Here is a 23,575-nt window from a genome sequence, read left to right on the forward strand (position 1 = left end):
GGAGACTTTGAGGACTGCATCTGTTCCAAATCAAGTTTCTTTTTCTTGAGCACAGATGACCAGTACACAGTATTCCAAATGGGGATTCACCAGCATTTTGTAAAATACTACAAACTTCTTCCTTTCTCTRCTAAAAATATACTTTCCAATATTCTCTAGGACAGTATAAAGCTTTTCCATAGCTGTGTGATATGAACAAATAGTGATGGCCAACTGTGACCTTCTGATTCACCATGCAATCYACATTTTTCTTTTTGCCTCCCCTTGCCTCAAACCAGTACAAGACTAACAAAGAAGTTATCTCTTACATCTTGCCACTTTATTCCAGCTGACACTCTTCTTGAGGTGKGTCTCTCATATTTCCACTTCCTTTCATGTTCCTCTRCATTTTGCTTTCTATGAAAAYGACACTCACCCTTCTCTGTCCATATAYATCWGCTTTTTGAATGGACCATATAATACAAAAAGAGAAGGGGTTTCCTGTCAGAATGTGTTACAATTTTTTACAATCACTACATTGAAAGGGAAATATTTAATCCCCAGAAACATTAAGTATAGCTGACCAAATTTGATGACACCTGGTCTAACCAAGCAGGGACTAACTTCAGACCTAACTAATAGGGAAGGCAGCAAATAGCAGCTTTCAATTTTTATGTAAGCAYCTCATGGAGTGGATTATGTTTTAATTCTCTGTACCATTTACTTGAAATTTTCCGTGTGATTTTTTTCTCCGTCTCTATTTTCTTTCTATCACTTGACTAGTCAAAATTCTATGAATTTTCCTCCTAATTTTTTCCCATGTCATTTGAGCTCATCTCTCTTTTGATCCTAATAACTTGGTCATGACATAGCTTCATATTATGGCATTGTCTCCTGCTGTGTGTTCTCACCTGATGATGAAAGTGTATTACATGAAATCCAGTTTTTCCAGAATTCTAAGTTTATCTTACAATGTATTTATCTTTTTCTACTCCTATTAATTTTATTTTTATATTCCTAGTTTCTATATTTAATCCCGTTTACATCACTAGTCCTAACTCTAATTTCTTGTTTACTGATGTTAATCCTACCAAAACTCGCTCCTGTTGGGAATTTTAGGGAGTGCATTTCTGTTTCACGCTGCAGAGCTTATGCTTCTAAAAGATTGCTTCTGAGTTTTTTCTAAGTAATCACATGGAAGACTGTGCTATCCGTCCATAATTAAATGACGCCAATTCTGCTCAATGGGTACATCCAGGAAAAGGCTGAGCAAGTCTCTTACTCCACCTGCATGCAACAGTCAGATCCTGCCTCATATCCTTCAATTATTGTCTGACTTTGGGGTACAATAACTTTCCAGTCAAGYAGAAAACTTTCTGAAATGAAATCTGGGGTTGAATACTCCCTTAAAAGAATAGAAATTACCACTCAGTTATCACATCACTAGTTTTAATCCAAAGTTCTATAAAGGGAATGAATGACATCCCTAAATTTCTTCATGTAAGAATAATAMACAGGCACGCTCAGCTTTGTAACATATTGGCTAAAAGTAATATATTTCAAATGATGTAACCAATGGAAAAAAACCAGTACTATATTTTTTATACAKGAAGCTGATACGAACATGTACATTATTCTTTTTTCTTTTTGTTTTACCTTACTGGCATTTAATCACTCATTTTCATGAATTCAATTGCTGTAACAATTGCTGCAGTTGCAGTTGTTGCAAAAACCACCATCAGAAAAGCAATCATAGTATTTAAGAATAACCATTGAAAATAATGAAAAGAAAATTTAACTGGTTTAAGTGTAAGTTTTGAAATTTAAGTTCTACTTTGCGGCAGAATGTTCAGTTTCTACTAATGAAAAAGGTTTGTTACTGTGCAGTTCAATCACGTCCAAAGCTAGACAAAGCTCTGCTCTCTGGCAATTTTACATTTTRTAAAATATACCTTGTCCATCAAAGACTCAAATTTAATTATTGTGTGTACATCTCTGTGCATATTATTCATGCATGAAAGCAGCAGCAAGACAGGGGAATTTTATTTTGGTATACAGCATCCACATTCTACATAGGATTTTCCAGATATGTTTCTATATTCACTTCTTATTTTTCCTCCTATGGATTATAAGCAGTCATCTTCACCCTGCATGAAATTCTGAACTTCTGTGACACATGTCTGCATCAGCCGTGGATCTTTCGAACTCAGTATCAGATGAATAATTCTTAACACATACATGACATTTGTCTTAAAGCACATGTCCTGTGTGTTTGTCCTTTCATCTACACACTGCTTTTAAAATCCATTAAATGCTGATAAATTCTTACTTACAATGTAAGGGACAGAGATTCTGTGCAGTTACACGGTATCCTAGACTTTGTAGCCCCTGAAAMAAAAGGTAAACTACACAGGTTGAAAAAGAAAAAAGACCAGAAAAAACATTTACAAATACAACAAAATTATTCTATAGTTTTGAAACAATAAATACTGTTTTTATCTTTTTTTTTTTTTTTAATTGCTGCTATTTAACAAGTCTGCCTTTTACTTAAAAATGATGTGCAATTGAGTATTAATAAAGGAAATCCATTAGGGTTAACAATACAGGCTAAACACATGCTAATTAGATTTAGAAACATACCAATTAAGTARGATAATGATATGTGTTGGAGGCAAACGAACAGCACAATTCCATTGATACTAAGAAAAGGGAACCAAAAGAAAAATATGTAAAAAATCCCAATGGAGGAAAACATTCTCTGTCTTTTGATAAAAGTCAATGTGTTTTTCTTCACCCCAAAAGAAGAAAAAAAGAGTCTTAAAAAGGTTCTCAGAAATAGCATGATCTATACAATACAAATTTTAAAGTTTTGTAAGTTAAATATATGTATTTTTCTTATGGAAAACTGTATTTTTAGTTCTGGAATACTTTTAGCAAATGTTGATACCTGCAGAATATATATATATAGTATACCTAGAAAAGACATACAACTGTTACTTTGCAGTAACACAGCCTTAACAACCCATTTTAAAAAGAGGAAAAGGAGCTTATGCTGTACTTAACATTGCAAGATTACAAGATGAAATTTTGAATTTGCATTTAATTCCTTCCCATCTAAGAAAAAAAAAAAAAAAGGAAACCAAGGGACAACTCAAAAACTGAATAGTTTAGAAACTTCTAATTTCTTGTCTTAATTCTTTTATTTTCTGTGAGGGTGAGTAGAACAGAATAAATCTGAAGCACACAAAAATTAMAGCCCCAGCGCGCCCCTCCTCAGGTTTTTCTTCCCTACCACTATAGCAAATAAATGACAATTTAAATTTTATAAAGGAGGATGACCTTTAACTTGAATGTGTCTGTTTTCCTGTTCTGAAGGCTTCTGACAAATAAAAGCAAACAGGCTCCATACCTGGAGCATTTGCAGAGATGTTCACACTCAGCACTTGCTGTTATTGAGAGCAATATCTGCTCTTGTATGACCCTTAAAAGGCTTTGTGTTTCAACTTCTGTCATAATAAAAGACCATATCAAATTATAATAAATGATGAAATAAAGCATGTAAAAATATTTTGRGGAAGATATATTTAGGTAAAGAAATACTTACATACATTAAAACTAAAAACTTTATTACGTCGTTGCTGCTTAAATGAAAATGTGCTACTCCATCTAAATAGCACTAACTTTAGAACCTCAAAAAGTAGTTGTTTTTTTTTAACAACTTGATGGCATTTCAAGTTCACATAATTATCTAAGTATTACTGAGACATTTGGAATCCCAAGACTGTAAAGAAAATCCCATCGCCCTCAATGCTGCTCTTCATTTATTGAGAAACAGTGTCACTCGGTGGCAAAYGTGGGTAAATGCAAAAGTATTCAGGGACTTGTGCTAAATGGGCTTTGTGTGGAAAGCAAYCTATAGCAAAATTTTCAATAATTTTAACATAACCATTACTCTCATGTCCCTGGCATGCCTAGGAATTTTTCAGTTAAAAAATGAATTGTAATCATAAGTGRTGGTGTCTCCATTATCTTTTCTTAATAACATAAACACAGGCAGTTGCACATTGACAATCTATGATACATTATCTGACAGTATCCTATCCAAACAAATATATCTAAATCTATATAATCTAAAATTATCTAGAGACAATTTTAATTTTTMTTGTACTGAGTAATTATTTTGGTCATGATAGTGAGGAATTARATGGACTAATTTTAGCTTCTCTGTGCCACAGCTGTTTATGCACAGAAATTGAGTACCTACTTCCAACCAGCAGATAACCTGGAATGAATAACTAGTTTGATTAAACTAATGATTAGTTTTAATTAAATAAAATGTAATTCTAAGCACAGAGATATAAACGTTTTTATAGGAGTAGCACCTATTCTATAAAGCTTCATAATTACTGTGTCTCAAACAAATGGATCATTGTGCATTAAGACGTTTCCTTTTTCACCCTAAATTTTAATTTATTTTTGGAAGCACCTATTGAGATCCAACACTGTCATGTCATTGTAACTGTTCATGCTTCATTCCATTTATTTAGTTGTGATTGAGAAACTGAGAGTTCTCCTTTAAATAAAACCATCTTCACAGAAGTTGGTTTTTTTTATTTTCAGCTGTCAATTAAAAAATAACCTGTTATATATTTATATATGTATATACTACAATATACTATACAATATACTATAAATATAGTAGCACTCTAGCTAGATAAAATTTAGGTTATGAGTCCAAGGAACTGACTGCCTCCTTATTCTCGATATGGCACTTACTAAGGGTGGCTTTCCATGCTAGTGTGCCACAAATTAGTTAATTTTCTCTAGCATATAATTTTGCTATCAGTTACAGTATATAATTACCACAGGGTTTGAATGAATTCTGTGTGAACATCTGGATTCCTCTGCTACACTGTGCATACCTAATAACTTGCAGTCAGGCTCATAAACATACACAGGAGCATTAGTCAGAGGTAAACCACAGATATCACTGAAAGATTCTRGTACATAGAATAAATCATGCCTTGYTTATAAAAAGAGTTTTATACAAAGAACTTTGCAACATCATTAAAGGAYTTTGATGCCACTACAGCTTTACATTCCTGTGAAAGAGAGATTAATATCCTTTTGTAACAGACTTCCTGGGAGAAACAGATTCCAGTTTGGGTGTTTTTTATGTCTTCAAAACAAAAACATTTGCTCTTACCTGCAACTGGAGATAGGAACAATATGAACACCTGAAGAAAAGAAATCTTTACTTKTAACTATTTTATGTATTAAATGGTTCATTTTTAAAAAGCCAAATGACTAAAAGACCCCATGACTTAGTGACCTTGAAAATGGGAAGCTATACAAATTTTCATGACATAAAAAACCATATAAATGCTGTGGCCCATTCAGCATTTCCAGATACAATACTTGGAATATTATTTCTGTTTTTTCCTGTTCAGTGTTCACTTCTGGTTCAGATGCATTTACAATGGTAATAGCAGCACACTCAATGCCTACATTGGTGGTTTCAAAAGTAAACCAAACAAATGGAAAATGGAACAAAGACAGAAACCAACTACAGCATGGTTTTCTAGTTTCAAATCAGAATTTCCATCGTTTGAACTCGACAATTCATTCTGTGCTTCCGATTTATATAGATGGCATATATTTAGGAAGGTAAGCAAGCAGCATAGAAACAAGCAATCAGTTTTATTTCAATAAAATTATTTTTAACCTGATCAGTTTCATTCCAATACTTACAAGAAAAAGTGCAAACGAAGGAAACATTMATATTTAGTGTGCTAAACTGTAAGGATCTGAGGAAGCAAGCTGGTCAGAAAGGTTTTTCAATATCTCATTTTTATGTCCTGGTACAGAGAACAACAACCTTTCATTATCTTCAGCTTTGAAGAAAGCAACTGTTACACCTGATCACATCTGCATTATCAGTATGGCTGCTCCTTCTGGAGAGAARATGCTTGAAGCCAGAACACTGAAATTTTTATGTGGCATCACYACAGAAAAAAGAAAGCAGGCACAATTTGATGGCAGACAAGGGTGAATCCTTATGTTCAGCTTCTTTTGGGAGATTTAATGAACAATTACAACTGCAAGGAATTAACACATTCGCTATTAACTAGAAGACATGTTTAAATCACTGCTRAAATAAACACAATAGTTCACTGCTGCTGTTCCTAGCAGGATTTAACAGCAATGATTTCACAAGCCCTGAATTTCAAAAAGTTACAGCAAGTGAGGTGGAAAGAAGGTACAAAAGATAYTAAACATCATACTAGGTAGTGGTAATTGTGAAATTTTATTTCATTTTTTTAAAGTCACAGAAGAAAGTAGAAAATAGAGACAAAGTGTTGGATATAAATAACCAACAATAGATTTAAAGTAACTAAACAAGATAAAAAAAAAATACGCTAGCTTAAATTAATATACTTTACATGAGAAAACAATTGGTACAAAGGGTGAACTAGAATTATGATTTTCAAGGTCAGGCACACACTTCCCTAGTCTCTCAAAAGACTCAAAAGAATATTCAGCTGGGAATGGTATTAATCCTGAACAATGGTACCCTATAAATGGACACAATGTTTTTCTAATTTGTGCCATTAAATAGCTGAAATAAGAAATTCAAAATATGCTCATTCGAGGTATATTCCACCAATTCCACACTCCTATTTAATAAACAGAAAAAATTATTATCATCCCACCTGACTTTTAACCACCTCCTCAACCCTACATCTAATCTCCTAAATCACTAATTAAGAATTAATGATTCAAAGTTTTAGTATCAAATTAGCAGTTTTACTGGAATATGAACATTTTACTTTACAATAAAATACACTGTACTAGAAGGTTCATTCAAATCTAGGTCATTTCAGTTACATTCCTATGGCTTTGAGCAAAAGAAACCCAAGCAGTTTTACTGTATGTACACAATATTGAACATCAAGATTTAAATTATTTATTAATAACCTACATTCACTGTGGATTTCTAAGATTTACATCCAAAAAGCATATTTTATTTACATGCTGCTGACATTTTAAAGAAAAAGAAATAAAATATTATCTGTTTAGGTATTATATCTATTCCAAAATTTTTAAAGACACATTTAACACCACAAAATGTTTTGAACATTTACAATATAAACCAGCTTTCTGTGCCAATTACACTTACTCTCCAAGAATGTAAAATTGCATTGATAACTGCACTAACTACAATTAGACTGGAAACACCAAAGACCTGAGAGTCAAATCTAAACCTCTTTCTTAAAAGAAAATCCTACAAGCTAATATGCCCTTTGTTAATTTAAACACAGACTGGTCAGTGGTCAATTAAAAAAAACAACCCAAYACCAAAAACAAACCCCAAAAAACCCCAGTGCATTTTTTCTGCAGCTGGAAAAATAGATTGCTATAAAATTGTTGCAGTAGCTTGATAAGTGCCAGGCCTGGCAGATGCAGTAAGGCTTATTTCCATGTGCCCTTTCCCACATGTGTACCCTAATCAAATCACGAGTGCCTTTGATCCATTCCTGTGAGGATTCGTACATTTATGTAAGCATGCAGTGGCTTAAGTGTGCAGCTCAGATTTTTGAAGGTTCCCACCTCAAACATACATACACAGGCATTTTAATAACTAGATCACACTAAAAATAAACATGAAGAGGCATAGAAAGTAAGAAATACTGGCCAGAAAACATTCAAAGTCTAATGGGAAGCTTTATATCCACCCCAAGGGTCTTTTAAACTCAGCACAGCTCAGAAGCATCATTCACTGTATCAGTAACCATCATGTAGGTACCTTATTTGAAACAATAAAAATTTTAAAATGGTGGCACTGCGATCGATCAAAAGGAGATTGATCAAACTGCGATTGATCAAACTACAATTGATCAAACCATGATTGATCAAACCATGATCAATCAAAAACAGATTGATCAAACCACAATCGATCAAACCACGATCAATCAAAAACAGATTGATCAAACCACAATCGATCAAACCACGATCGATCAAACCACGATTGATCAGCCCGCACCGGCAGCCTCGCTCAGCAGGATTCCCAACACGCTGCAGCCAACTCAATTAATGTCTCCCAGGACCCAGAAACTCAAGTGGCCACTGATTCCATTCACCAAAGCAAACACATGGGTGTCTGTAAATCTGTGACCCTTACACGAGGTTAGTCCTGTGCTTGGTAAGGACTGACCTTCGCCGTGTGAGACTGGATCATTTCACCAGAGCGTTAAACCCACTGCCCCACTTGGCAACACATTCACATCTGCTTATCCACCTCACCCCAGGCTGCACTCTGAAAATCAGATCTGCAGCACTGCAACATCACCTCCTTCACCACTGAAATGACTCCCAGCACATGCCCTTTTCCTGGGTTAAGGATCTTCATTTTCCTAAGGCACTTGCATGAACAAGCACACAGGTCCGTTTATTGATACAGAAATGAAATCAATGTCACAAACGTGCTCGTAAGCAGTAAGAAAAATGTTATACCTGCTAAGGAGGGGACACATTTTACTATCCAATGGTTTGGTTTCTTTTTTCTTTTTTTTTTTTTTTTTTTTTTTTTTTTTTAAACGCATAAAATTTCGGCAGCTTAGTATGTTAAGGTGGGTTACAGCAGGGATTTTTTTTTGGTATGTTTTACAGAATTTACCTCTAAAAAGAAACCAGACAAGGCAAGCAGCCACAAGTTTTGTCACTCATTTACATAAAGCAGCAGATACACTGAAGAACATTCTGCTATTAATACACAGCAAATCGAACTTTTTCTAGTATTTAGCTCGGTGTGTTTTATCCCTTTGATTCTGGAAACAAGTAAACTAATTTAAAGTAAAAAAAAAAAAAGAGCAAGTGTATATAAATTAAGAGAAAAACTGCAGAAGTTAGAATATACATGACCTCATGCAATGATACTATGCTTCTTCCCTAGAAACATACAAGATTTTAAAGGTCATCCTTTGTTGAAATAAGCTCTTCCACACTACTGACCAAAAAAATAAAAAACAAAACAAAACAAAAACCACAACAAAAAAGATGCATTTAATGTACTGCTAAGGTTTTAATAGGTGATCAAGAAGGTGTTGACTCAGTTTCTTCTCCAGCTACTSTTTGACAAACCTTGCTCTTGTTCACTGTGCAGAAGAGCTCTCACCCCATCACCAGGAGGTTTCTTGGCACCAARAAATCAGGTCACTTTGTGCAGTTTTTAGTGGGGTTAAATAAACCCATGATGTCAACCATTGCTTTCTGGATGTTCTTTCCAAAGCGATGAGAATCCTTCAAAAAGAAACAAACAAAAAAAACCCAAATACTTGAACTGTCTATCAACAGTTATTTTTCAGGCAAAAGAACAAACTTCGTAATATTTTGTAATTTTTGGAGCTTATGGAATTTGGGCATGTGTTTTACCATTCAATGGGGAATTTAAATAACAGAAATTTTAACACTACAGAAAGGAATATAAGTTTATGTTATTACTGACTAATGAGTTTGTCATTATGCATTTACTTTCCCACAGTCAGAAACTATGTACTCTCAGATCACTAATTACTTTTGAAATCAGACACATGCCTAGCTTTCTGCTACTTAAAAATTGCTGGGTTTTGATATTGCTTTACCTACAAGATTTTGCAAAAGCTCATTTTCAGAAMGCAAAGTGAGTGTATGACTAATGACCAAGTTCAGTGAGTGAATGACAAATGATCAAGAAGTACTGAAAGAGCAGAAGAATATTTTTCATTTGAGTTCCTATCAGAAATGCTGAATTGTTTGCCAGAAAAAAGTATTGAAAATGAAAATAACAATTTTCTAAGTGCAAAGTGAATAGGAACTTGCTCTGTTTATGCTAAGTGCTAGATGAAGAGTACAAGAAATTATGATTACAAATATAAATTATTAGCTACATTACAGGACTTATTACAGTGACCCTACTAAAATCAAAGCTGCACACATGAAATGCTGGCTTTTTTTTATGGTCCTTTGACTTGACTAATAGTAAGAAGAACAGAGAGAGATTTAAAGTACAAGCTTACAGGCATCTGAAGAACAATTTAAACTATGAAAAAAACCAAAGTTTTATTTCCTAATCTTTAATGATTAACCAGAGGCASCATGATCTCCTGGACAAGTTAAGGTCAAAAGAGAAAACTAGGTCAGCTGTGTARCCCTAAACAAACTCAACATGCTTAGTAAAGTCATAAAATTATACAGGGGAAGGATGAATTGAACTCCAAGCAGGCCTCCAYAGGATATTTAATATATGACATCTACTGTACTCTAATAATGGGTGTTATTTTAATACATTTTTTATTAGTTATGCTTCTTAAGCACAGATTGTAACTTACAGGTCAGCTTCTTTCAGTATTATTTAAACCAAGAAGGCTTAAATAGGCAGGCTGCAAAAATACATTTTACTCTGTCTTTACAACTGCAGCCAGGGACAAATCAGATCAAAACTGTAATAACAAAAACCCAGAAATGCCCAACTTTCTGTTTAGGGGGCACATATGATYCTTTCACATGAGTTGCAGGGAACTACACATGTGTAAAGATGTTCCTGGCCGTGTTTTTTTATGCTTGAAAGCATAAATGAAARAAAGTATCCTTGGTTCATGAAGCTCATAAATTTATAGAAGTGGAGACAAAACCCAGCGTATATGGAGAAAGAAAAAAACACATCATAACAGTAAGTTGCAAGTTCTGTATTTTTTAGACAGTGAGTAGAACGGTTCTATAAGCACACATCAGAACAGRTTCATTAAACCATAGGAAAAGATTGACTCTTACCGTCTCAGAACAAGATACTTTGCTGGAGACGTGGAAGTGGATGGAATTTTCACCCAAGATAATGTAAGAAACACCATAACCATCATCAGCCACCTAGAGGAAGAAAGAAGAGAAAAATATGTTTTAAACTTTTTCTTTCTCCTCCATTTCCTCAATCAACTTATACATAATTAAASAGTTGTTACGGTTTTTAAATTAGTTGCAATTTCTCCTCAAGTAAAACATAAGYATCTACATTTGATGCATAATTTCTGAATTATTTCTGAAGACTGGCTCCACTTAAGGAATAGTTCTAGTGAATGAAATTACCATTTTTTGAGTATCTGTCTGTAATAGTTCCCAGCTTTAATATTTTGAAACAAAATACTTATTCCAAGAGCTTCCCTTATGAAGGTCTGGTCCTAAGCAGCAATACAGCTTCAGTGCTTAAACAGCAAGGAATAAAACAGCTCACTTGTGTACCTAAAAACCAGTTTTCTAAGATCACTCTGTAAATAAATACAGCGTAAAAGCCTTATATTAGGAAAACTTGCCCAAAGGCATGTCTTCATCTGACCCTACAGCAAACATGTGACTCTGAACACCTGTATTGTGAGCAGAGGTCTGGTCCAATTTCAACATTAATAGCATTAACTCTCCCAGATTTCAATCTAGTGTCATATTCAAACTATGCCTAGTAAACACAGATTATTCTCCCATCACCCCCTCTTTCTCTCTTTCCTAACTCAGAGGATCACAACTTCCCAGCTCTTTGCTGCCACTGCTGCAGCAGACTGACAGTCTTCTCACTGTTGGTGCTACAGGGGTAAATTCTACAGAAAGCTTAAATACCCCCTTCAAAACCAATAAAAAAATGCACGTGTGGAAAGCTGATGTACTGAATCTCTGGCCTTTCAGCAAACCAAAGCACAGCTTTTGCAAATAAAACCAAAAAGWAAACAGTATTAGAAACTCCTACAGCCAAAAACCTATTCTATTGCAAGACCACTGCCTTTTGGGGATTCTAAATCCTGACTTTAATAATCTGCTGGAGCAACCCAGTTTCTCAAGAATGAGCAGTATGGCCATTGCTAGGTTACCTTGATACTGCAATTCAAACTTATTCCTACTTTGAAAACTACTGAAAGCTCTATCAGAAACATGAATAAATAAATAAATAAATAATAATAATTTAAAACTCCCCCCCCCCCATCTTCCAGCTTGACAAAMCAGCCAAAATACTTTGTACTCATCACCCCAATTTCTGTGGCAAAGAGCAGTCCTGTGATGCCTCYCACTGTTCTTGCAATAGCAATGCTTTTTGAAAACAGATTAATCTAGTCTAACACCCCCATAAAGGCTGCTTAAGTGATTATATTAGCAGCAGTATGATCACCAATGGCCAAGTTCAAATGCCAGTAAAATATTACAGCACRTAAGCAGTTTGTCAAATCTTTAGCAATGGCTTCTCCAAAGCCTACAGAAGCCACAGAACAGGGATGTGTTACTGACTTGGCCACTATTCCCCCTTAGGAGGGTAAGCAGAACAATGTAAGCAGCTTATTCTGGAGGAATGCACAACCACATTTATTCATCAAGCAGGGAATACAATGAACAAGTCAAGCACAAGCCCTTTTACAAATCCCAACCTTTACGTCTAGTTTAAGTACTAAGGCATTTATCACTGTAATAACAGCCTACAGAAGCTCTAGGCACAGGTAATGTGATACAAGCCCCAACTTCATCAGCTCTTTCTGCCATGGGGCCCTGTACAACATTTCATAATTATTTATTTCCTTAAAAATAATCCATTTTTGTAGTGGGATACCAGAAAAAGGTGACAGATTTTCTGAGCACATCCACATCATGGGAAAGCATTAAACAYATGCATTTAAAAGCACGAGTTGCACCTTTGATTTGCAACATAAAGGTATCACAGATCTGAAACTTTCAGACTGACAAATCGAAAATCAAACTCTCTTTTTAGTGGGTATTTGTATTTAGGAAACATACCGGTCCAAACCCTCCACCAGAGGCTAACATCTCAGGGTTCTTCTTCAGATCAATGAGTTGCTGCGGTGTCTGACTCGTTGACAGCCTCCAAGGTTCTGACAAAACCTTTATTAGATATGAAAGAGATGCAAACCAATATAAAACACTATTTACAGACATGCAACTTTCTCAAAAACAAGTCAAATTAGAATGCACTCCATAAAGTAATATTAAGGATAACTCCTGTTCCCATTTCAGTAGAATGAACAAGAAGCTTTCAAGAAGCTTAAAAGAACAGCTAAATAAGCCCTGATATAGAAACCATTAACATATGAGAAAGTGATGTCAATTCCTCAAAGATAATAAAATAGAATTTCAATAGAAATGCTATTTCAAACAAGATGATCTGGTCTACAGCCTCATAACTTATGCACAACAGGCCTGGTTTTAACAAGGTCATTATTGGTCATACTCAAATCCCAGTAAGATCCCACATCAAGTTAGAAGCTTGCARAATCTCTAACAACACACTTGTATCTTGAAAGTTTGTGGAAACTGCAGAAAGTGATTTTATTTTTGATTTAACCACATTTGGGAGAGCAAGCAGACATAAGTGAGCAGCTTAATTTTGAGGCGAGCTGGAACACATTTCTTATTAATCAGAATAAAATGAACCAATGCAGTGTAATTTTTTTTATMAAATCCAACCTTAAAATCTAGTCAAAGTAATAAAGCATTTATCACAGTAAAAGCTAGTGACATTAATGCCATATACAGCTCCTTTAACTCACAGTAACTTAAACTGAATTTGTCACAGTTTCACGGGAAAATTCTCAGAGAAAACACACAGCCTCTGYTGTACTCCCCTGAAAAGATGCAAAACCCACAAGAAAATATTTTTCTTAAAATACTGTTTCTTTCTTGCRATTTTTAGCATGTATTATGCCAAAAAGCTCACTGAAAGCATTCTAACCATTTATCAGCAGATGTTCAACAGTGCCAGCTGACCTTTCTTCCTTAGAAAAACCAGAGCTGTACAAGTATGTTGAGCAGACACCACAAAACACTTACTAACCAAAAGACTGTTCACTGTCATGAGCAGTTTTCAGTAGAAGTCACTTACTTCCTTGAGGAAAGGAGAATCTACAGCGAGGTACTTGGACACAACATAAAGGCAGAAGAGGTGTCGGTCGATGCCAGCCCCAGTCATGGCAAGGCGATACAAGAGCTGGTGTTTGGCAGCTGCCTGCCGAAAGAACTTCAGCTTGTTTTCACTCTAACAATAAAAAAAAGATTAAGAAAACTCAGTTAAATGAACTGCATTTAGGATGGAGGTGCAGAAATTAAGTGACAGCAATGTCTCTCAAGCCTTGAGCACTTAAGGGTCAAGCACAAGACAGCTGACCCCAAGGAAAATGAATTTGTATTATAAGTGTGATCTAACCACACAATCAAACGTGATTATAACTCAAGTATACGACATTATTTATAGTTTCTAGAGACACTGGTCTTAAAAAGTTACAGAGAGCAAATCTCAACATGATTTAAGAAAAGCTCAAACTGCCAGAGGTATTTTAAAAGGCAAACTGCCAAYACTGAAGGTACAGGGGTTCATAAATGCTGGTCAGTGCAATCAACATGTGAGAGCAACTACTTCCTGCCYCTGAATGATTCTTGCTTCCCTCTCAGAAAGGAAACCCTAATTGCTATGAGATTGGCTGTTCTACAAATCTATGTTTGAATTKTACAAGTCACAGGAATTTCACAAGTAATCACAGTTTCCTGTAGTTCAGGAAATACAAATAATGATACACTTGGTTTACAGATGCGATTTGCCATCTTCTTACATGGCCTAGAATTTCTGCTGTATTGACCAAAAATGTGGACAATTACCTTATGCTGTTCTTCCTTTCTGTAAAAACCAAAAGCATCACTCTAAGTGCTTAAAAACTATTTGGGGACTTACATGGTTTCATGTGCCTTAAGAATTATCACAGAATCATAAACTGGCTGGGATAGGAAGGCACCTTTACGATCATCTTGTTCCAACTCCCCTGCCATGTGCAGGGACATCTTCCAGTCAGGTTGCTCAGAGCCCTATCCAACCTGGCCTTGAACACTGCCAGGGATGGGGCAGCCACAGCTTCTCTGGGCAGCCTGTTCCAGTGCCTCACCACCCTCACAGCAAAGAATTCCTCCCTAATATGCAATCCAAACCCACTCTCCCAAATGTATAAGGCACCAACACCACAAACTCACACTTTCAGCTGGGTCTGCCATGGCTTGAACAAAGCGACAGGACTCAACCGTGCAYGAACGAACCGTTTCCGTCCGGCCTTCTCGGAACAGGCGCGTCATCGACGCTTCATAWGTTAAGGAAAATTTTCCCATGTCCTTGAAAAAAGGGAAAAATAAGAACYTGAAGGTTAAGCCAGACTTCACCCTTCTTTCTTAATCAACAGTCCAACCTAAGCACACAGGATATGGAACTCCACAGATTAAACTCAACGTTCCATTTTCAGCAGCCCACCATTAGCCCACCCACCTGAAGATAATAAAGGCAAAAATAAGATTACCAGCAGGATTTGATAAACGTTAATAGAATAACCAAACTAGCAAGGACTACACTACTACTATTGCATTTTATATTCAAACTTTTCAGTTTCAAAGAGAAGCTGAATGTTGCTACACTGGTCTGTTCTGAGAGCACATTACAGAAAAGATTAACTAACAGAAGGTAACACAGGTGGGCATTTCTATGAATCCTCTTAGGGAATGTCCATGATGACTGAATTATGTATGACTCTAATCTACAAGATAAATTTAACATTGTTTAGATTATAAACACAGCTACTAGAGGAGTCATATCTTCTTTCTAGTCCAAAATGCCTAGGGATAGACYGACTAAGCAGAAGAGAAAAATCTAGAAATATATCGACATGTGAATATTTGGAGAATTGACTTCCAGCTAGTAATCTTAGGGTTTGTATCAAATTCTGCTGAATGTCTTTAATAACCTTGTTCAAGCAGTGCAGAACTACTCCACACAGTCTCATGTTTTAGTCACAAACATGTTACACCCAGTTAAATGAGGTTCTGTGAGCAGACACAGTCTGTCCTTACCCGATAGTGAGCGAGCTGCAGGGCAAGTTGCACAAAGGCATCAGGGCTGGTTTTTGCTTTYTTTATTAGTCCTTTCCCAAAAGTATCAAAATAAAATGAATGGAAGTCCACATCGTCTGCTAGAGCTATGGCAGTGCTCAGAGACTTCTCAATCACTTCTTGGCACTTAAATAAACAAACAGACAAACACCTGTATGTACAGACATTCATGGCATTTGAGAGAACTATTAAAAAGTGMAGGTATTTTAAACTGATAAATAACAAATGCTGCCCTATGCACGCCAGGAGCACTATTACTTAAATAACSTCCCTTTGGAGAAAGAAGAGAAACTATCTTTGCCAGAAAGTTAAAATTCAAAAAGCTAATAAAAATATTTTAAGCTAGTCATGCAAAAAATAACAGTTAAAAAACCTACCAGCATTAAAAGTGTTCAGATCAGGAGAATATAAAAGAACAACCTACAGTTATAGAATGGCAATGGTAGTGTGGCTTCTGAGCTGCCATGCATACTTAATTAAATACATCACCAATAATTATCTTCCCATTCAAAATTAAAATCCAAATAGGTGGTGGCAGTTTTTCTTGAACTCAAAAACAACTCTTAAAACATTAAATCTTACTAGGCATGTATACAGAACTATGAAAACCTAAAAATAGACAGCTAGTCTAAAAGAGCTATTAGACAAGAGTATTTGCTGTGACAACAGTAATGAAAACTCAGCAAATGAATGTTTATTTTAATACAGTCACTATTTAAAATAGATGGCCACTTATTTTTAACATACTGCCAACCAAGAAAGCTTCTAGGAAAATGCTGGCATTTCCCAGCCAGAATTTTTAAGGATTGATATTAAACYCCCCTGACTTTCTAAGTAAACTAAATGTCTACACATGAAGTACACAACCGACAGGACTCAAAGGAATTTAAAGTTGATTTGTAGGGTTATCAGTAATTACGTAAATCATTTGACTGCTGAGGAAAAGAAGTTTCTTCCTCAAACCATTAAATCTTCTGTACTTACTTCTTCTGGAATGTCCCACTGCAGTTTGGTAGGAATAGGAATATTTGGATTGGTCTCTCCTTTGCAGTGTCCATCCACTGAATAGCCCAGCTCAAGATACTCCGTTGCCATCACATTCTGTGAAAAAGGAGACCTTTTCAGAACCTCAACACACACCTCACTGCTGTGGAATCAGGATTTCATTGTGAGCTCAAGACAACCTGCTGTCACTACACAGTGAAATATGATATATAATCCATTTCCAAATACTGAAAACAACACCAAGTAAAGCCCTCAGTTTTATCTCTTATTTTCATGTATTTTTACTTGTGTTCTGAGTAGAAAGAACACTGGATGTGCACCAAACACTTATTGAATTACACCGGTGCATTTTCTTAGATGTTACTGATTTTATGAAAAATTTTTCAATCCAAACCCCACCTCAAAGTAGAAGTAAAAAACTAAACTCAGATTTCAYAATYTTTGTTCAGTTTAGATTCWAGAGAATTTCTTCAAGTTTGTTATCTGTCAAAACTTACTCATCAAAAAATAATTTATTTCAGAGTAAGTGCAAATCCCTGCAAGAATTCAATTATTTTTAAAGATTTGTATTCCCCTTCAAAATTGAAGTTTATTTTATATGAGCACTTGAACTTTTGGGTGGGAAAGAAGAATATTTCCAAGATGAACAACACAACTTGAGCAGACATAAAATGCTCTGTCTTACAAAGTATCAAGCATCGTCAATGTAAAAAAAAAATCCAGAAACAACAAATCCACAAACAAACAAAAAAAGAAATTACCAAGAGATTTGATTCTGCTCAATATGAAAAGAAAAAGCTTAACCATTTATTTCTAATCTCTTATTTTAGTTTGATTTTCTCTTMATTTTCTCATTTCACTTAGTGGTCAGAACTTGACAACTATGAAATAAAGCTTAGTCCATTCTATTCTAAAAAGAGTCAATCTATGGAGCCAACAACAGATAACTTCMTAGAAAATGAAATTTTATTTTGTTTCAGTCATCTTAATTCTTAGCAGAAAAWGCTCCAACTAATATTAAGAACAGATATATGAACTAAAGCATGTAACATCATTCATTAAAAACAAAAAAATTAACTCTTTCCCTGAGATAGTCTGCATTGTCAAGTCACTCTCAAATCAGTTTGGCCTTATTTCTTCCCTGGGTGGAGCACACAATGAGGCTTTTTTGGGGAAAAAAAAAAAAAAAAGGAGCATAGAAACACTTCTGCAATAAAACTAGGAAATTACTTGGGGGACCAGTCCAATCTAAGACTCTTTTTGCACAAAGGCATATGAAATCAGAAATAACGAATGGTTTTGAAATAGTTTTGACTGATTTGAGTCATGTAACTGTTTATGCATTTAACATTCAAAAAGAAAAAAAAAATCAAATAGGATTTCAAGTAATAAACTAAAAGCAAATGATGAACAGACCCAACAAAGTGCAAATAAATACAAGATAATATCAACAGCATAACAACGGTTAGCAAAAAGTTAAGCTGTCCAATTTCTTTAAATTTGAAAGTAAGCCCAGGATTTTTATAGCACAGGAAAGCTTAAGAGCTTTAGGAGCATGTACTTACCAAAAATAGAATGCCATATCAAAGAGGCAACAATCTATGGGGTTTTTTTTTTAAATGGATTTATTTTTAAAATATTATAACCAAGTTGAATGGGGAGTCATATCACATTTCTGTGAAGACACCTAAGCTCACTAAAATGCTCTCCTTCAAAGAACAGCAGCCARTTAAGCAAGGGTTTGGAATATTTTTTTAATTGTACACACAGGGCCCTAATCACTCATCAGCAATGTGAATGCAAAGGATTGAAAGCAGCTGGTGACCTTCAGGGGTGCTGCAAGACCACATCMCATTATCTTCTGCATTAGCTCTGCACTAAACACCTACCTCCCACAGGTGTCCAACAATAGGGGCATCTGCCCACGAGTGCTCTGCGTTCAGACCCATTTTGCCATTTTTGAATATTACAAGAGTGAACGTCTTATCGAACCACCTACAAAAGAAATCAAGATTTCTTTATGGTTTTATACATTTCAAAAACATTTTTATATTGTAATTTCCCCTCGCTCTAAAATTCACATTCAAATGCACTAGCTCCTAACCTTTTTTTTTTAATAACATTTAAATAAATAGAAAGAAATGTGCACCTCGTGAAGTTTAACAAGGCCAAATACAAGGCCCTGTACCTGGGTCAGGATAATGCCCAGGATCAGCTGGATCAGACTGATGGATGAATGGATTGAGCAGCTCTGCAGAGAAGGATCTGGGGATGAAAAATTCATCAAGAGCTGGCSATGTGCACTTGTCAGCCCAGAAAGCCAATCATGCCCTGGGCTACTTCAGAAGCAGCKTGGCCAGCAGGACCAGGGAAGGGATTCTGCCCCTCTACTCCACTCAGGTGAGATCCCACCTGCAGAGCTGAGTCCAGCTCGGGGGTTCTCAGCACAGGAAGGACATGGAGCTGTTAGACTGAGTCAGAGGAGAGTTGTGAAAATGGCAAGAGTCCTGGAATACCCCTCCCATGAAGAAAGGCTGAGAGATGGGCTTGTTCAGTGTGGAGAAGGCTCTGGGAACACCTTCTTGCAGCCCTTCTATATATAACAAAGGCTTATAGGAAAAGCTGAGCAACTTGTTTTATCATGGATCATAGTGACAAGACATGGGGCAACAGATACAAACTGAAAGAGGGTAAGTTGAGATGTGTTATAATGGAGAAATATCTTTCACAATGGGCTGGTGAGGCACAGGAATGGATTGTCCTGAGAAATTGCAGATGYCTTGTTATTGCTAATGCTCAAAGTCAGGCTGGACTGGCTTTGAGCAATCTGATGYAGTGAAAGTTGTCCCTTTCTGTTGCAAAAGGGGTTGGACCTAGATGATCTTTGAAGGGCCCTTCCAACCCAGATCCTTCTGTGATTCTGTGAAATCTGTCAACTTACAAGTCATCTATAGTCCATATATATTAGCCAAATTCTAAAAGAAAGGAAAACATTTTCCAGAGTCAATACTGCACCTGTCGTAGCATCTGCCATGTATTAATGATTTTGCATATGCATCYAGTGACGTCACTGGATCTTCTTTCCTGTAGCCTTGCTCGATGTCATCCAATGTCACAAAAAATGCTGCTTTTTCAACAGCATCTAGGGACTGTTTGTTCTTTCCACGGCTAAAATACGCCTGACGAGCCCTAGCCCATGGTACTCTGTTAAAAAAAAACAACAAAAAAAAATTGGTTTTTAGCCAGATTACATAAATTTGTGCATGTTTTATTACACTTCAGATCACTATGAGACATTCCTCCTAATTCTGTGGAATTTCATTGCATTTGAACTGTGAGAGCTGTGAAAAGCTCTGGCAGWACTTGCACAGTGTAATCCTAGGAACCAATTCAATTCAGCATCCTCAGAAATTCAACATTTCTGCATATGCAATACCTGCAGCATAGATCATCTACACTTAAAACTAAACAAAAGAAAGGATCTACTATTAGGAAGAAGACAATAATAAAACCAATAATCCACATACGGTGTTGCCACTGCAAAATTGCTTTAACCCCACAGTTACAAATGGCTGAAGCACTGTTACACACCATCAATATASAAAATCAGTGACCAAGATCTAAAGAACTGGCTGCAGACTATTTTAAAATGTTAAAGCCAATGTTCAATGATTACATYATGCAACAAGTTCCAAATTCTAAACTCATTTAAAGAATAATTACCACCATACCTGTCTCCTGCAGTAAGAGCTGCAAGTTTCTCCTCACCAGGCTGAGGTTCTGAATCGTCATCCAGAATTCTCTGTATCTGCTGCTCAATTTCTCGGGGTCTCAACAATCTGCCATCATGGTACAGCCACACTTTGAAGTACCGGCCCTTGTGATAGACCACGATGTGTTTGCTGTCCTTCACGTGCTGGAGGGTGTCTAGAATTGCAAACACTTGCGTGAACACAAAGCTGAAGTCTCAAAACTAATGTACTAAATACCCATCAAATGCCTATTTTGTAGAAAAACACAACAGCACAAGTCTCCACTAAAATCTGCTGTGAAATTCTCAATAAAATAGCAATGTTTTCTTCCACCTCCTGATCACAAAAGGCAAGTCCTTCTAGATGCAATCTGACTCCTTTCACAGTGACAAAACTTAGGAAAAACAAAAGAAACGCAACAAAAATTGCCACTTTTAATATTAAGACCTCAAAGATCATCTTGAGATTGGAAAAAATGGAGAAAAGTAAAGGTTTTTTATAAATCAGAAAACAGGGTAGACAACAGTTTCTTGATTTTACTTTTTAATTTCAGTAAAAGAAAAAGACTACTGAAGAAGTTTCAAAATCTCCCTAAAAAGAAAAGTATCTAGGCACTCTGCAGCAATCCATTACATCCTGAGTCTTGGAACACACAGTATTGGTGGACACTTGTGCCAGTCAGATCTTTATCTGGAAAACCAGAACTCTAGTAGAAAAGACACCAAGCCCTGAATTCCCTTAAGGTGATTATTCTCCTTGGCTGGCCTTGCTTACCTGATTCCTCTCCTGGGATCCGGGAAGTGTTAAACATCCTTTCCCACTGAGCTGAACAGAGTGGAACAGTAGATCCCAACAGAAGAATCTGAGATGCAAATGTACATTAAAATGCAATTTTGCATACACAATTAGAAAATTAAAAAGTAAARAAAAAAAMMCCCAGGATCYGGTTAAACACAGGCTTCAGAATAATAATATTTATAATACATCAACACAGTGTCGAGTTTATTCCTCCCTGTTAATGGTCTTTCCTTGAACTACATGTGGAAGATTCCACAGGCATTCCAGTAGCACTTTTTTTCTTCTCCTACCAAAATCTCACCCTTCAGGAGGGAAGACTGAAGCTAGCCAGCATCTGAAATCCAAAGATGGTCTGGATGCTGAACTTAGACATGCAGCAGGCATTACCCCTTAATTCATACTTTTAAGCTATTTATGGCTTGTGTAGGAACACAAGTTCACATTTCTCAGATTTGTAGTTGCACACAACTAATCACACCCCTTCCATGACCTTTAATAAAATTACTTAATTGTTTCTACAATATTTGATTGCTACAATACACAGCCACTGGATAGTACAGAAACTCAAATCGGATTTACCTTGCCCGTGTTTGTTACCCAGAAAATAGTGCAACCCRGGATTTTATCATCATCTTAAGCTTCCACTGGCCCCTTCTTGGTGTCAAGTGGCTTCCAGCCCTTTATCCCAACCACCCTGTATTGTGTCCACACAATTCTGCATTTTTGATAGTTACTTTCTGCACATGTGAAATTCAAGTGACAGCCAAGTTGGCTGGGACCACAAATATTTGTAACAGTAAGACATTCCTCTCCCATTCTGAAAACTGATCAACTTCTTACAGACTGTGCTGGAAAAAGATGAAAAGCCATTTAAACTGATGTACATACTGGCTTGATTTCTTGTCTGTCCAGTTTTTTTCGATAGAGCAGGACRGCATGGATTACATTACCAGCTCTAGCTGCCTGCAGGGTTGTGGGTTGTAAAGAAAGGAAGTCCTGTAAAGTAGATAAGAATCATAAGTTAATTACCAGACTACATTAAAAAAAACACAAACCCTGATAGTACGTCCCATCCACATCATTAGAAGTTTATTCTGGACAATATAGAAAAGGTTTGAAGATTTATGATGTGCACTACAGCAGTCAGCTGATGAAACTTTGCTTCAACAGTCACCTTAAATATTATTAATTATTTGAGCAGAAAATACAATGCTACATCAACTTGATCCAAGACCATCGTATTTCTTTTTTGCTTTTTATCTTAGAGTCTTTTACAATTTTACTCCCTGTACAGACATWTGTGAGTATGAGCACGCACCTCCCTGAACTGTGTTCCCCACAAAGTTTTACATGGAGCTTTTGCAAGACAGCTTGTTGCAGTAAGCACAAAACTGTTTTAAGTCATTATTGCATGAGTTTGCCAAGTGGCAAGGGTTTTTTTAAAAGACGTGTATTTGAAGTACTCCAAGTATGTGACATACTTGAAGGTACCTGAAGACACTGGCTGCAGGTTGTACTAGAAGAAAGGTTATACTAGGAGAAAGGAAAACAAAGGTTACATCCTCAATGGCAATGCATCTCTAAGCAGAAAGACACCAGGAAGCAAGATCCCTGCCAGAAATATTGCAGTGCTTGTCACATAAGGTGTTCATGTGGTCTACCTACCATTGCAAAATAGTTACTATTAACCATAATTGGTCCACGTCCTCTAAGGTAGATATATTCTTCCCACCAATCACTAACCTGCAGCAGGAAGGAAAACACAAGTAGTAAAATACCATCATTTCCACAGTTTATGTCTTCCATGTTGATGACTTCACAAAACAACATTCCATACAGGAGCAGGAAGGAAACTGCTAGTTTGCTTCCCTATTTAAGAAAGAAAACTCCCCTCCTTGCTAATTTCTATCAAACCTCATGGAAAGCAGACAAAAAAAGGGGCAAAAGAAATAAATTAAACTCAGCCATAGCTCTCTGACGAGGTTCCAAAGAAGCCATGATCTTCACATAATATTTAAAATGTATCACATCTGAATGCTTTAAGGCCTTTGCCAGGGCAGCTTAGGCTAACTGGGTACAACTACTTTAGTTAATATATC

At 36.1% G+C, this 23,575-nt stretch overlaps 1 protein-coding gene across 2 annotated transcripts in view; it reads right to left on the reverse strand.

The window, feature by feature from the left end:
- Positions 1-6,267: 6,267 nt before the first annotated feature.
- The window catches only part of CPT1A (carnitine palmitoyltransferase 1A), a 35,582-nt gene continuing 18,274 nt past the window's right edge, over positions 6,268-23,575 (reverse strand). For both annotated transcript variants that reach the window (XM_057371505.1, XM_057371506.1), the window contains exons 8-20: positions 23,142-23,219; positions 22,365-22,472; positions 21,453-21,540; positions 20,658-20,853; positions 19,942-20,130; positions 18,816-18,921; positions 16,906-17,022; positions 15,883-16,047; positions 15,019-15,153; positions 13,883-14,035; positions 12,781-12,885; positions 10,789-10,881; positions 6,268-9,279 (exon numbers count right to left, since the gene is read on the reverse strand). In XM_057371505.1, coding sequence (XP_057227488.1) covers positions 9,193-9,279; positions 10,789-10,881; positions 12,781-12,885; positions 13,883-14,035; positions 15,019-15,153; positions 15,883-16,047; positions 16,906-17,022; positions 18,816-18,921; positions 19,942-20,130; positions 20,658-20,853; positions 21,453-21,540; positions 22,365-22,472; positions 23,142-23,219 — 1,620 coding nt within the window. In that variant the 3' untranslated portion in view covers positions 6,268-9,192. The remainder of the gene's footprint in view (positions 9,280-10,788; positions 10,882-12,780; positions 12,886-13,882; positions 14,036-15,018; positions 15,154-15,882; positions 16,048-16,905; positions 17,023-18,815; positions 18,922-19,941; positions 20,131-20,657; positions 20,854-21,452; positions 21,541-22,364; positions 22,473-23,141; positions 23,220-23,575) is intronic.

This window comes from Malurus melanocephalus, unplaced genomic scaffold (assembly GCF_030028575.1).
Source record: "Malurus melanocephalus ecotype Western Australia unplaced genomic scaffold, MMel_1.1 scaffold_147, whole genome shotgun sequence".
In the NCBI taxonomy this organism is placed as follows: Eukaryota; Metazoa; Chordata; class Aves; order Passeriformes; family Maluridae; genus Malurus; species Malurus melanocephalus.